Source organism: Brachypodium distachyon, chromosome 2 (assembly GCF_000005505.3).
Source record: "Brachypodium distachyon strain Bd21 chromosome 2, Brachypodium_distachyon_v3.0, whole genome shotgun sequence".
Taxonomy (NCBI): Eukaryota; Viridiplantae; Streptophyta; class Magnoliopsida; order Poales; family Poaceae; genus Brachypodium; species Brachypodium distachyon.
The window spans coordinates 5,014,850-5,030,334 of NC_016132.3; the positions used below are offsets into that span (position 1 = coordinate 5,014,850).

Consider the following 15,485-nt stretch of genomic DNA (forward strand, 5'->3'; position numbering starts at 1 on the left):
CTATATGGAAAGTTGGAAGCTGTGCTGCCGTTGTTGTTTCCGGTCAGAGTGGGCTTGGACTTCGTTTAAACGTTGGAAGAGTTTCAGTTCAGCTCCTCCTGCATTAAATTTTAAACGGTTCTTACTAAATTAAATCCCTTTTTTATGTTTTCGCTGTAAAAAAGGAATCCCTTTATGTTTTGTGCAATAATTGGACTCCGTTTATAACAATAAATCAAAGCCTTACTCAGATAAATTCACGATTTGTCCTATACACATGGACGTAAGTGTGTGATTAATGTGCGACACATCGGCACTCAATTCAAAAAGATTGGATCCGGGTGGCCAGGTTGCAATGAACTATTGCTCAATTCGTTCCTTTCCATCATTCCAGAATGTACGCTTGGAACAAGGTGAAAAACTTCAAATGCTGTAAGTATTCGCTTGTTTTTGCTTTAATTTTTCCGAAATATACAATTTGTGTATAGGCAAAAAAGATAAAGGTGAATGGATAGCAGAGCACCTATATGTGCACAAACCTGTTGTTACAGGGGTTCACAAATTGTATTTTCGTTCATGATTTTTGCCGGTGTGCATATTATAAATGTTGTGTCCTTTAAAAACGTTCCACCTTTTTGAACTAAGGATTTAATGAAGAGTGCAGACGTTAAACAGTTTGTAGATCCCAATTCCTGTTTAGAAGGAGCTAGTCCTTTTTTCTATCATCAGCCTGATTTTTCCTACTAATTGCGTATCTAGAGCATGTTGATTCGTTATCCAGTATCCACTTCTCCATGATGATCGCTTTAACCATTTTTAAAAAAATACTATTGCTTACTAAAACATTCGTATTTAAAGTATCTTAGGGTTATACTAAGAATTGCACATTCTAATGCAGTCCTCACTGAAAGAGTGTGTGTTTTGACGACCTAAAAGAACAACTTCAGTACTGCATACATATGTTATGTACCCAAGAGAGGGTTTCTCATTAATTCGAAGATGGACATACCTATTGTCAAAGGTGAAAATGTGAATGGGGCCAGATGATGTGAAACATGGAGAAAACAATATTACCAGTATGTGTCGCAACTCAGAAGATTGATTACTACAGTAAGTACTAGCGGTATACTGAGTCATAATTCGTGCAAAGCAGAACAACTACATACCAAATAACACAGATAAATGATACAACTGAGATTACTAGTAATTAGAAGCAGCGTATTTTTACAGAAATTCCCAAGATATCTACCCACTACTGAGGCATAAGATAGCTTTTGGGAGACTCCCAGAACGACTGAGCTCTCTAGCTGTACAGTTCGATCACCACCAACTTTTATCTAGCACCCTGCCACTGATAATTAGACTTTTACATGGAGGAGAATCCGAGCCAATCATGTCGAGATCCCTTCAAGCATGAATCATCAGAGTGGTCGAAAATGACACTGCAGTTCTTGCTGCTCACATCTCTGAAGTAGCATCCATCTGTACCAATGTATTTATACACCTGATGGGTCTCTCCCAAGCCAGCAATCACCAAATTCTTTTTCACCCTCATGCTACCGCGTCCCGACTGCGCATCCTGCAGGGAGCTGTTTGAGAAACCATGTATCCCACCAGAGATCCTCTGCTCATTGATGCCCAGCTTGACAACTGAAATCTGCGAGTACTCATCATCCACTTCATCCGAGGTCCCAGAGAAAACATAGAGCGGGAAGACCTGGTGAACTTCTTCTGAGAGCAGCACGGTGCCGTTCGTGGCGAAAACACCAGAATTTGCATCGATATTCTGGTTCACCACTTGCACTCTGCCATTCTTGCTATACACATTGCTGTTACGGTAGCTGAATCTCTGGTAGAAAGTTGTCATGATCTTTCCATGCGAGGATTCCACCCACCCAGTAGCGGAGACATTCCGGCTTGCGCTCGTCACAAACCGCCCATCCAGCCCCCTGAACACTGAATCCACGTTGAGTGCCAATGCAGGCACATCATAGCTGACCAAGCTTCCAGATGTCTTGCTACTGTTTTGATCCAACCAAAGGTGCAAATTGGCATCAATGTACCATACATCCAATGCATTTGTCACACCAAACCAAAAATCATGCTCCTTGCCATCCAAGAGCTTCCCCAGAAATGGCGTGATGTCGATGTCATACGTTGGGAGATCGAATGAGCCAACACCGGTGATCGGCCGCCACAGAAGTGGGTTGACACCACCAGTGTAGATAACAGTGAATGGCCAAATAGCACCAACAACGTCTTGATCAACCTTAACAACAACCTCCCGGAAGGCGCCATTTCCAGGAACGCTGTATATGTTGTTGGCCTCAATGTACTCGTTGGGAGGGTTCGTGTACCAGAACTCGTCATTGGAGTGGAACGAGATGAACACCTCGAGGACCGCCTTGTAGGTGTTCGACGGAATGGCAAGCTTCTTGGACTGCACATCGGTGGAATCCTGGATAGCGAACCACTGCCCATCGTTCAAAGGTAGGCTTCTTGAGATGGGCAAGATCAAATCGGCATGCTGTTGCTGCTGCTGGGGCCGCGGCGGCGCGGAGTGGAAGTAGAGGTGGAGCGTGAGGTTGGCGTGATAGACGCCGGTGTATGTGCCGTCGACGATGTTGCCGAGGTACACCGCGATCTCGCCGGGCTCGGAGAGAAGGGCGGCGTACCTGGTGACGTCGCGGGAGACCGACCAGAGGATGCCGTTGGGGCGCGGCTCGGCGGTGCAGCTGCGGAGGAGCTCGGCGCCGGAGAGCCAGACGCCGAAGATGCGGTCGAACTGGCGGCCGCGGCACTCGGCGCTCCACTCGAGCACCGCGAGCGCGATTGACCCGCCCCCGGCGCGCGCGGCGGCGAGGCACTCGGGCAGCGCGTAGGCGGCGGTGGACGGCGGCTGGCCGTAGGTGTAGCCGAAGGATCCGGAGAGGAGGAGCGCGGAGCAGGGCCCGGCGCTGCCGCGCGGCGGCCGGATCGGGCGGTCCACCTCGAAGAAGGTCGTGGGCGGCTCCGAGGCGTTAAAGGAGGAGGCGAGGTCGAGTGGCGGGAAGCGGTGCTTGAGCGGCACGGGGACCGCCCCGAGAGGGAGGAGGAGCGCGAGGAGGAAGAGCAGGCAGGAGCAGGTCGTCGGCGATGCCATGGCTGGGCGGCTGGAGCTTGACTGCTGAGAGAGTAGTGGGGGGTGGAGCTGCTGGAAGCATCTTGGGTTTAAACAATGTGATGCAGCTGACATTACACACATTAGATTACAGTGCGTGTGCCATCATTCGGATTAAAGAATTATGCTGCGTTTATCCACTTGTACTCTTCCCGATTTCTATCTTTTGACGGGGAAGTGTGAAGACATCCTGGGATTGTCCGATACAACTACGACAGATTGATCCATCGTGTGCTGCTCTGTTGTGCGCTCAGGAATTCAGATGAGTAGCTCTGAAGAACAAAACTGACCATTTTACCTATGCCAAATACAAACGGACCCATTGGAAATCCCCTTGCAAGTCATGATCCCGACAAGCCAACTGCCTAATCTGCACCGTATTTAAAGTTGGTTCCATATGCACGCATGAATCTCAAACTGTCACTGGGACAATTGGACAATGAACTGTGACCGGTTCAGGGGATGTCTAGAACAAATAACCAACCTCTATGTATTAGTACTCCGTAGTCCTTTGTGTATCGAACTTAGAGAGATTAGACAATCAAACACACATCAATCTCCACATTCTAGAAGATAAATTATTCTTTGGATGACTATGTTACAAGTGGGGTGTTTACAAAGATAACTCCAAGTTTCTTGCCTATTACGTGAAGGAATACAACCTGAACAAACAAACATATGCCAGGTGGTTAAAGATTGATGATTCAGCTCCCTACCTTTCCCGTTACAGCTTCAGCAGCTTTCTTGCTGGTTGATCTTTATTTGAGGAGAACTTGACACCACTAGATGGAGATCTCTTTGAGCAAGAATCATCGAAGTTGTCAGAGATTATAGTGTAATTCTTGCTGCTCACATCCCTGAAGTAGCATCCATCAGTACCCACATATTTATACACCTGATGGGTCTGCCCCAATCCACTAACCACCAAATTCTTCTTCACCTTCATAGTGCCTCGTGCGGACTGTGCATTCCGCAGATTGCTGTACAAGAACCCGTGCTTTCCACCTGAGATCCTCTTCTCATTGATGCCCAATTTGACAAGTGAAACCAATGAGTACTCATCGCCCACCTGATCTGACGTTCCGGTATAGACATACAGCGGGAACACCTCATGAACTTCCTCCGAGAGAAGAACAGCAGAAGTATCCTTGACGAAAACACCAGACTTTGCATCAATCGTTTGGTTCACAGCCTGCACCGTGCCATTCTTCGTATACATGTTGCTGTTGTCATAGGTGAATGTCTGGTAGAAAGTCGTGGTGACCTCACCATATGATGATTTCACCCACCCGGTGGCCGAGATATGCCGGCTTGCGCTCGTAACAAACTTCCCATCCAGCCCACTGAACCCAGAGTCAACGTTCAGCACCAATGCAGGCACATCGTAGCTGATCAAGCTCCCAATTGTCTTCTCGCTCTTGTGATCCAACCACAGATGCAAATTGGCATCAATGTACCATACGTCCAATGCATTGGTCACACTAAACCCAAAATCGTGCTCCTTGCCGTCAAGGAGCTTGCCCAAGAATGGTGTGATGTCAATGTCATAGGTAGGTAGATTGAATGAGCCAATGCCGGTGATCGGCCGCCACAGCAGCGGGTTGACACCACCAGTGTAGATAACAGTGAACGGCCAAACAGCACCGACGATGTCTTGGTCGACCTTCACAACAACCTCCCTGAAGGCGCCATTTCCAGGAACACTGGACAAATTGTTAGCCTCGATGTACTCGTTGGGAGGGTTCGTGTACCAGAACTCGTCATTGGAGTGGAACGAAACGAACACCTCAAGGACCGCCCTGTAGGTGTTCGACGGAATAGAAATCTTCTTGGATTCCAAGTCGGTGGCATTCTGGACGGCGAACCACTGGCCGTCGTTCAGAGGCAAGCTCCTCGAGACGGGTACGATCAGATCCGCCTGCTGCGTCAGCGGCGGGGGCGCGGCGTGGAAATAGAGGTGGAGCGTGAGGTTGACGTTGTAGATGCCCGTGTAGGTGCTGTCGACGAGATTTCCGAGGTACACCGCGATCTCCCCGGGCTCGGCCAGGAGGGCAGCATACCTGGTGACGTCGCGGGAGACGGACCAGACGATGCCGGTGGCCCGGGGCTCGGCGGTGCAGCTGCGGAGGAGCTCGGCGCCGGAGATCCAGACGCCGAAGATGCGGTCGAACTGGCGGCCGCGGCAGTCGGCGCTCCACTCGAGCACTGCGAGCGCGAGGGACCCGCCCCGGGCGCGCGCCGCGGCGAGGCACGCGGGCGGCGCGTAGGCGGCGGTGACCGGTGGTTTGCCGTAGGTGGCGCCGAAGGAGCTGGAGAGGAGCAGCGCCGAGCAGGGGCCCTCGAAGCTGCCCTGCGGCGGGCGGATCGGGCGGTCCACCTCGAAGTAGGTGGTCGGCGGCGCCGACGCGTTGAGCGAGGCGAGGCGGTGCGCCGGGAGGCGGTGCCTGTGCGGCACGGAGGCGGCCGAGGCGACGAGCTGGAGGAGGACGGCGAGTAGGAGCACGAGGTGGCTCCAGGCGGTGGGCAACGCCATGGCTGGAGAGCGGGGAGCACAGGAGATGGGGGCCGGCGGTTGGAGTGGAGCTGGGCAAAAAGACAGGTAACCTGGGGGTTTAAACGAGGTAAAGCAAGTCGTATAATAAGAGAGGCCGTTGTACCCACGCCGTAATCTAGGAGATTCAGGTCGGCGTTCTTGGCTTAGTCTTTGTTGGACCGTCTGACTGACAGGTGGGCCCGAATGAGTGCTCGGTGCCGATTTCCATCTTCGGGAGTACACAAAAATTCTTGCGTGCACGTGTCGACTATGGAAACGTGAACCTGCTCCGTCGGGATCCGGATTACGATAGTACACTACGGAGTAGTACAAATGGAAGTGTAATATACTCCGTACTCTAGCAGAAGATTTCTCTCAGGGATGGCAATTGCAGGGTTGCTCAAACCTGACGGCCGCCCCATTACTCTCCTGCGGCGGACCCACTCTGCACCGTGGAGTGTGGACCTGCTCTTTGATGAACGAAATTCATTTACGGCTGAAGCGGTGCGCCGGTGCTCCGTCGAAGGCAGCGAGTCCAGATCCCATTCTTGAGGAATTTTTCCCACCAGTAGCCGGCCGGCAAGTTGCGTTACGAAACTTTTTTTGACAGATACTCGTGATAGGATCTTGTAACTTACGCTCGCGGAACTCGGCCTCGATGTAGACGACAGGATCTTGTAACTTACGACGCATGAAAACATGCAAGTCACTATCACCGGCGATTCGCCGAACCCTCCTTGTCCAGGTCACGACTCACGACGAGTCAGTCAAGCATCCGATCCAACATCGATTAAAAGCCAACAAAACTGAAAATCCACTTCGCAACTCCACGAAAAAAATAAACCATCTGCTCCACACTGTGTGCACGTGACGGGACGACGCGTCCGCAGAACCAATTTGTGCATCTCATAAGAGTTCCCGTCAAATACGTCGCTGTTTTCTCAGTACAGTACAATTTTTGCAAAATTCGTATGTACACCTCCTCAAGGCTTGACACGAGCTACCGAGACTGTTCAAAAGGAGGGGGAGAAAGAAAACAAAGATCTTCGCTGAAGTTTCTTTTAGAATAGAAGAATGACCACTTGCTCAAATTAGTGTGCAATCGCACCGCTACTTTGCTACGGGCAGCCTCAATGCCTCATCTGCAAGGGAAAGCTGCCCTGCGGGCCTCAGGATGTACTCATTTAGAGCAGCTCAGTATCCTTCGGCAATACTCTATCAAAGCTATTATTCCGTGATCCTAGTTACATAATAAGTGTCAATGATTTAGTATAATTTCGGAGGGAGCAATACTTTTCATTTCAGACAACGGGGAATGCTTCCAAGCAATTATAGAGGTGTTGTATTCGTGTATGGTGTTGTATCTATTTTCTGGCTTGCCTCATTTGTTTCTGCAGCGAGACTGCATGTAAAATTTGTCAGTGAACCTGATGGTTTCAGCAATGGAATCGAGGAATACCTTATTTTTGTAAAAATAAATAAATGGCCCAAGACATGCATACACCGCCACCATGTGGGCTTTGAAAGCTGCAGTTTCCACCCATGCCGGAAGATGAGATCTGAAGGTCACCCCTAGCAAGTCGGGCTTCCAATCTGCTGCCGCTGCACCGAAAGGCCGGAAGGGAAGGCCCAGAAACAGCAATCGGCACCGTGAACCGCCGCCAAACTTGATTTGATTCGTTGCCGGATGCAATTCAGTAGTAACACGGTTCGGTTGGGCATTCAGTAACACGGTTCGTTTCATTTGGATCTGTCGTAACATTGGCCCGCAGGGTCCCACTGATACGGGACTCGTGGGTCACGACTATGAAACCCTTCAGGTTGGCTTTCTGGGAAGGATAGACCCGGAAAACTCATCTCAAAGAGACAGTCATTGGCGAAAACAAACTTGAAAACCGGAACAGGAGAAGCGCCCGCTTCGGCGGTAGGATACCCGGGAACTCTGGTCCCGGGAAGCAGAAAGCATGCTGCCCCGACAACGAGCTGGGCGCTCTCGCCAGGAAGGGGCTCCCAACAACCCACGCTCGGACATGCAAATAAGGCCCGCAGAACAGTGAAGACATGATGAGACAACAGACGCAATGCATTTAATGCACCGATAGGGGTCACATCGGCAGAGCTAGTCTTGCTCAGCAAAGCTAGAGCGGCTATCCTATAATTCATTTTATTTACCGTGTACAGTGGCCCGGGCGCTGCATGATGCCCAGCGTGGAACAACAGTAGAGAAACCCGTGCGGCAATGACACGCGTGCTGTTAACGTGTCGCGCTGCATGCCTTGGCACCCGTGGTATCCTTTGGCTATAAAAGAAGGACCAATGCCACCGATCAAAGTATTCCAACCTTAGTCAATAGAAAGCAGCATTGTGTTCACCCGTAGGAGAGTTCCTTAGAGGACAAGTAGCCAATCCAGGAACCCCCGGGCGATCTGTAAAGCATTCTCACTCGTGAATACAACAAAGAGCAGGACGTAGGGTGTTACATCTCCAGATGGCCCGACCTGGGTAAATCTAGCTGTCTACACTTAGTGTCTTTGGTCACGCCGGCGATCGCCGGAGCGTTCTCCTCATCCTCCACCGAACAACAAGGAGGTGTCCAACATCCCCGGTGCCGGAGACCCATGCTCCGACGGGATTTTTTAAATTTCAGTCTCCCAAACAGTCACCGAAATTCTTACCCGGGAGACAGGCACCAACTCACGTCAGTTCAGTTAACCCGGAAACCTGAAATGGTGCAATCCAATGGAGCGATTTGTTTTGTACAGAATAATGCGCGATGTAATGAGAAAAATGAAGGAGTACTATTTGCAGCATCCTTGATGAGAAAGAATGTTAGCATCAAATTCCACTAATTAAGCAGTCCGTATAATTTTCCGAACTTGGTTTTCAACACCGTAAACGAACAAGTGCGCTCGTTTAAAAAGCTGACCAAATAAAACCTTGATGTGCACCGCATTGCATGCACGCGAAGAACAAAACAAGAAAAAAAAAGAGCTCAACTCGGTTGAACAGTCCGTTTCTGTGTTGTGTACTCCTGTGAAGTATGTATACTTGTATTAATCCTTTATAATTCATTGGCTTTTGAAGATGCAGGATTAAAATACTCCTGTGAAGTGAATTTTCGAACACCTGAAACTATCAATATATACTCAATAATTAACCGGTAATTAACTGCGGTCAGGGCTATACATATACTTCCTCCATTCCTTTAAAGATGGCATATTAGCTTTCATTAAGACAAAATTTTAATCACAAATTACTACATTAAGATGTGATTTATATAACATGAAATTAGTATCGTTAGATTCGTTATCAAAAGTATTTTATAATACTTGTGGTTTCATATGTTATAAGCCACATATTAATAGAGTAATTCTTGATCAGAATTTTGTCTTAATGAAAGTTAAGAGCAACTCCAGTTGCCTGTCCTAAAGGCCTCTTAAACGGGCTTGGGCGGCGCCGGCGCGCAAAATCCGGCCCAGCCGGCCTCCCCAAAATGTTTTTTTATCCGGCGCGTCCCAAAAAGAAGTTAGCCGGCGCCCCCAGTACGAACCCAGCCGGGGGGGGGGGGGGGAGCGGGGGCACCGGGCAACGCGTTATTGCGGTAGGCCCGCGATGTCGGGGACCAACTAATCGCCTCACCGGTTTCTCACCAGCTCTCCTTGACTCTCGAGTCGACTTTAATGGCGGTCGCACGCCGGTTGCCACACGGCCGCCCCCCCGCGCATTCCTGACGGTTCCCCTGAAGCGACCGCCCTCGTACAGGGTTCGATCTCTGTGCTTATAGTGCTAGTCCCTGGATCGACTCACTAGCACACACAGTTTCATGATGTAATATCGAGATACAAAGGTCAAAGTACTTTATTACATCGCATTCATTCAGAATTTAAGAGTACTTACAAATCTGCATGACCTCTTGGGTCAGCATATCAAAATAGAGTTCCAAAAACTAAGCAGCAGAAAGGTAGAAGAAAATGGGCCACAACTACTCCAAGGCGAGAGCATGTTGGAATGCAGGCTCGTAACCCAAATAAACAACGACGAACCTCACTCGTCGTCTGATCCACCTGCATTGTTAATTGCAGCCACTACGTGGTCAATACATTGAATGTATTGGCAAGTTCACCGGAGGTTATAAATGGACCTACCAAGAACATGCATATTTTGGCTAAGTGGGGTTTGGCTATTAGCATAAAAGTATTAATGTTTCATCCTATCATTTTTAAACAAATAATTTTATCACTATTGGATATGGGGTAGACACACCCATACTCCTATTAAACTAGTGGACATTGAGTAGACACATCAATGCTCTTACCCAGGTTCAAACCATTCATTTTATTAAGAAATTAGAATGAGTGAGACCTTTCTTACAGCTCCTAAATCTAGTCGCTCATAATTGTCCATAACCGGGGACACGGCTAAGTACTTAGTTTGACACTCTCGAGAGGTTGTACACATTCCCCACAAGAAATCGACGTGTTAATCCCTTGCTGTCCTCAGGGTAGAGTAGCAACGGCATCGATTACGAGAATTTTCAGACCATAATCACCCAGACCACCTGAGGGACGCGTTCCAACCTACACTACTACGTACCGATGTCACCTCAGATCCAGGATCATATGTCTTACTCCATCAAGTCAGAGCCCATATTAGCATGTGGTTGTACTAGAAACTAGTAAATAGGAAACTAGTCCAGTCTCTGATACCCCAGGTGGCATTCCTCATTTGCGACGCAGGCGCTCCCATAGAAATGGCGAGACGGCTCATAGAAATGGATCCATAGAAATGGACCTGACGCCGCATAACATCTCAAAAGTATCCAAAGCAGCCCACCCAGGACGGTTCATTAAATTACTTGTTTTGCCATACATTAGGAAAACATAAATTTACTCCATAATGACAATAATATCACATTGTAATGAAACCACCCACGTATACTAACATAGCATAGCATAGCATTTGACTACCTACGATGGCAATTAGTGGTAAGGACATGGTAAGGGTATCCTATACTACTAGGAGAATCATAGCTAGCATAGGTACAATAATAATCATAACAATGCAACTAATAAAATCTAGTGCATATTAAAATAATACGATCATGGTCAAAGTGAACTTGCTTTGATAGCAGTTGGAGTTCAAACACTAGTCACAATCGCATGGTTTGCTCTCCGAGTAAACTAAAATAAACAAACATACACATACATAAACAAACAATTCACAACACGACAAAAGAAAGTATGCTATGATGCCATGCAAGCATGCGACATGATTTGGTTTATTTTATTCGACAAGAAAGGTTTCAGTTTCACATACTCACTAAATTAGTCCTCTGGTCAAAAGGATTAAACAAATTAATTTTAAAACTACAAGTTAAAAGCAAGGTTTACAAAAGGGTTTTAAAAGCCTAAAACAAGGTTTTATTAGCAGCAGCCAACTAATTAAATCAAAAAGTTATTTCTCTGTTACAATGAACAGAGAACATTAAGCCAAAAATTTTGGCACTGGTTTCAATTAAGAAGGATTTTTAAAACAAAAGATATGAATTAAATGACATTAAAAGCCTTTCTGTAATTTGACTGGGTTTAGATTATTCAAATTTAAGATTAAATTATGCCAAAAGATTCTAGAGGCTGAGAGGTTTCCAAAAAGGTGTAGAACATCAAATTTGGCCAAATGGATTAAAAGATATGAGCATTTGAAGTTCTAGGGGTTTTTCTGCAAATTGCCATATAATCTAACCGGGAATTCAGTTTTAATTTTTAAGCCGCGACACGTGGCGGCTTCCTATTGGCGCGTACCGGTTCGGGTGGGAATAAAACATGGGCCGTTAGATTCAATTTAAGTGATGATGGACGGCCGAGATTGGATACCGGTTCGGGGAGTAAGTGATCTAATCTTAGGCGTCGGTTCTAGATCGGACGGGTGAGATTCAACCAAGGCTTACCGGCGGCGGCGCTAGGGTTCCGGCGAGGGCGCGTCGGCGGCGGCGGCTCGGGAAGTGGCGGCGCGGGCGGCTCCGGTGGTCCTCGGCTTCGGGAAAAAGGCGCAGGCGGTGCGCCTCGGCGCGGCGGAGAAGAGGGCGGCGCCGGTCCTCCTTGGGGTGGCCGGGGGCGTCGTCTAGCTCCTCCGGTAGGTGGCGGCGACGACGGTGCTTCAGTCGACGGCGAGGTCGGGGTTGTGGGGCACCATAAACAAAACGAAGTGCATCACAAACAGCGCAAAGGAGAGGGGAAGAAGATGGCGCAAGCGGCGGCGTCGATTACCTAATTGGTCGCCAGCGGCGTGCAAGACTTGGCAGCGGCAAAAGCAATGTTCGGCGAGAAATTTCGACGGCCTAGGGGTGCAATAGGGACGGCGAGAAGGGGGAATAGAGAGAGGGGGTCCGGGGCTTTATATGGACGCGCAGGGCAACTAACGGGGAGCACGGGAAGTGAAGAATCCCGGCGATGGCACGCGGCCGTCACGCGTGGGGATTCCACGGGCTTGCCTTCTGGAGAAGATGAGTCTGACAGGCGGGGCCCGCCTGCCAGCTGCTCGGGCGCGCGCATGCGGGCTGGGCTGTGGGCGCGCGAGGTAAGTGGACCGGCCCAGTTGGGTCGGTCCGGTTTCCTTCTTCCTCTTTTTTTTTCTTTTTCTTTTCCCTTTTTCCTTTTCTGTTTTTCCCTTATAACTTTTGATTTTGAAGTCCAAATCAATTCAAATAAATCCCAGAAAAATTTGTAGAATCATATTACAATATGATTCAACTTTTGGGACTAATTTCCCCTCAAAATAAAATATTTAAAAATAGTTTTGCTTATACGATTGCCTTTAGGGCTTTATAAATAATAAAACTAAATAGTTTTTGTACCCAAATTTAAACACCAAAAATATGGGGCAGCTTAATAGTGCAATAAACCCCTTTTATGCTCAAAACCTTATTGGTTTTAAAATCCTAAAACTCAAATGGGTAAAAATACTAAGGTTTAAAAATGGAGAAAACTCTTTTCAAAGCCTTTTTGGAATTTAAAACACGATCCAAAAATGCAAATGTGGCATGATGCTCATGAATGCAATGCACATGAAAAGGTTTAAAATTTTGGGATGTTACAGACCTAACCCCATAAGATGAATCTCGTCCTCGAGATTCGGTTTGGCTAGCAAAGAGGTGTGGGTGGTCTTCTCGAAGATCATCCTCGCGTTCCCATGTGGCTTCTTCTTCAGTGTGATGGTCCCACTGTACCCTGCAGAACTTGATGGTCTTGGATCAGGTATGTGTCTCAGCTGTATCCAAGATCCTGATCGGTTTCTTCTCATAGGTGAGATCACTTTGCAGCTGGACCTCCTCGAGCGGAATCGTGTCTCAACTGTGTGTCGGCCATCTCAGGGTGACACTTCTTCAGTTGCGATACGTGAAACACATTATGGACACTTGAAAGTGCTTCTGGTAAGTCTAATTTGTAGGCTACCTCTCCTTGGCGGGATAGGATCTTGAAAGGTCCAATGTAGCGGGATGCTAGCTTTCCTTTGATTCCAAATCTCTTAACTCCGCGTATCGGTGAGACTCTGAGATACGCCCTATCTTCAACCTCGTAGGTAACCTTCGTAGGTTTTGAGTCTGCATAGCTCTTCTGTCTTGACTGAAGCTACCTTTAGTCTGTCTCGGATAAGCCTAACCTTTTCTTCTGCATCTTTTATCATATCAGGACCGAATAGGCTATAGTCTCCTACACCATCCCATAACAATGGTGTTCTGCACTTCCTACCATACAAAGCTTCAAACGGTGACATTCCAATGCTTGCTTGAAAGCTGTTGTTGTATGAGAATTCTGCATACAGTAGGTTGTCATCCCAATTGGATCCATAATCTAGAGCGCAGGCTCTCAGCATATCCTCAAGGATCTGATTTATTCTTTCGGTCTGTCCATCCGTCTGCGGACGAAACGTTGTACTGAATTCCAGTCTCGTTCCTAGAGACTCATGTAGATGTCCCCAAAATCTTGAGGTAAATTGGATACCTCTGTCTGAGACTATTTCTTTGGGTACCCCATATAGTGTTATACTTGCTGACCATTTGCTGCATAATCGTAAGGAAGATTTGGTAGTTTCTCCTAATATACGGAATAGCATTATTTATGAAATCAACATCCATAACAAATGAAAAAAAAAGTGCATAATTCTTTCAAGGGAAAATTGGTTCTAATTCTACGATGTTCTATTTCGTTACTCCCCGATTCGTTAAATAAGCTGTCTAAGGATATGTGCATACAATCCTGAACGTATAGCGCTTTGCTAACTGAGCACTGGTATAAGTGGTCTTTACCGGTATGAAATGGGCGACCTTGGTCAAACGGTCAACCACTACCCATATGGAGTCATATCCTGACCCGGTCCTTGGTAACCTGGTGTTGGCTCACATCGCCGCCGGCAAAAACCTCGGCTGGAGACTCCGCCTCCGGCGGGCCGGCACTGGTATTGGGCCGGTCCCTCCGGCTCCGGTTCGTCCTCCCGCAGCGCCTCTTTGCCGGCGCTGCGCATCAAGAACGAGCCGGGTTAGTCCTCCCGTCGTCGGGTGCCCTCGCCACCTCGCGGCCACCTGAAATATCGGTATGGTCGACTAAAGGGGGAGGGGGTGAATAGGCGACTAACAAATTTTTCTTTTTCTTTTCACTTTTATGTGATACACGCATCAATACATGGGTTCACTAAATCGTCTAAATGATGAACACCCCTAGTATGATGCAATAGCCGAAGCACGAGCGCAAGGAATTGATAATCAATTGAAACTTGCTTGAAAGCCGAAGCACAAGATAAACAATTAAGCTTTGCGAGTAAGTAAAGGGGCAAGAATGATACCACACGGGGAGACGAAGATTTCACCGGAGTTCCACCTATTGGGGTCGGTGTACGTCTTCATTTGGAGGAGTGCTGTACCACAAAGGTAGAGGCACCACAAGGGCTCACTCTATCCTCCAACTCACCACACCGCAAAGGTGGGATGAGCTCTCACAATACCACAAAGGTGGGGTGAGTTCCACTAGTGGCTTCCTTCAAGGCGAACGTCGAACCCTTATAAACAAGGAGAAGAGCACAATTGCACAACTTAATTGGAAACTCCTTCCCGAATCCTCAAGCACCTCCTCACAAGATTGGAGGCTTTGAAGAGACACCTTCCAGCTAGGGATCCCAAAATCTCAAGAGTAACAAAATCCACAAAGGAAACAAGGGGAATCAACTTTTCAATTTGGTGAAACCCTAGATCAAGATCTTCTCCTCCAATCCTCAAAGAATCAAGAGTGGGGAAGCACTAGGGAGGGAGATCTAGGAATTTGAAGCTCTTGTATTTAGGGGAGAGAGGAATAGCTTAGTGGAGAAGAAGTCCCGAGGTAGGGGACGACTCCTATTTAAAGGGCGCCTCAAAAACTGACCATTAAGTGTATTTCACGCAGCCGGGTAGTAGAGAGGTAGCAGAGAGGTACTACCGCCAGCGGTAGTACCGCTCCGGTACCGGCCCGCTACCGCTAGAAGACAGTAGCGTTTAGGTGCGATTCCTGTACCGGGGCGGAATTACCGGCCCCGATACTACCGGCCTGGATAGAGCTGCACTGCCGCCCTGGAGACATTTAGGCACAAAACCCTTAGGCTAAGATTATGAGGTGGTCTCTTTCCCACTTAGGAAACGGCTTTATGTGGGTGCAAATATAGTAGATTTGTGTACGTGAAGTTGATTCACCCAAACCATTCCCATGTGGACTCCCTCTTAATAGTACGGATTTCCTACGACTCAATATAAATAAAAAGCCGTAAATCCTTCTACGCTTCTTTCCTTTT

At 47.9% G+C, this 15,485-nt stretch overlaps 1 protein-coding gene across 1 annotated transcript; it reads right to left on the reverse strand.

Moving 5' to 3' along the window:
- Positions 1-1,077: 1,077 nt before the first annotated feature.
- LOC100846493 lies at positions 1,078-5,751 on the reverse strand. Its single transcript, XM_024458315.1, has 2 exons — positions 3,867-5,751; positions 1,078-3,241 (listed from the first exon to the last, which is right to left on the reverse strand). Exons 1-2 carry the CDS (start codon positions 5,670-5,672, stop codon positions 1,346-1,348), a joined length of 3,702 nt encoding a protein of 1,233 aa, XP_024314083.1. The 5' UTR covers positions 5,673-5,751; the 3' UTR covers positions 1,078-1,345.
- Between the last annotated feature and the right edge of the window lie 9,734 nt (positions 5,752-15,485).

What these genes read in the sequence shown, in the direction of transcription:
- LOC100846493 (XM_024458315.1), bottom strand. Translation starts at nt 5,672, where the DNA reads ATGGCGTTGCCCACCGCCTGGAGCCACCTCGTGCTCCTACTCGCCGTC. An exon ending in CAAGAAAGCTGCTGAAGCTG is followed by an intron (nt 3,242 to 3,866) that starts TAACGGGAAAGG and finishes TCCGAATGATGG; the next exon opens with CACACGCACTGTAATCTAAT.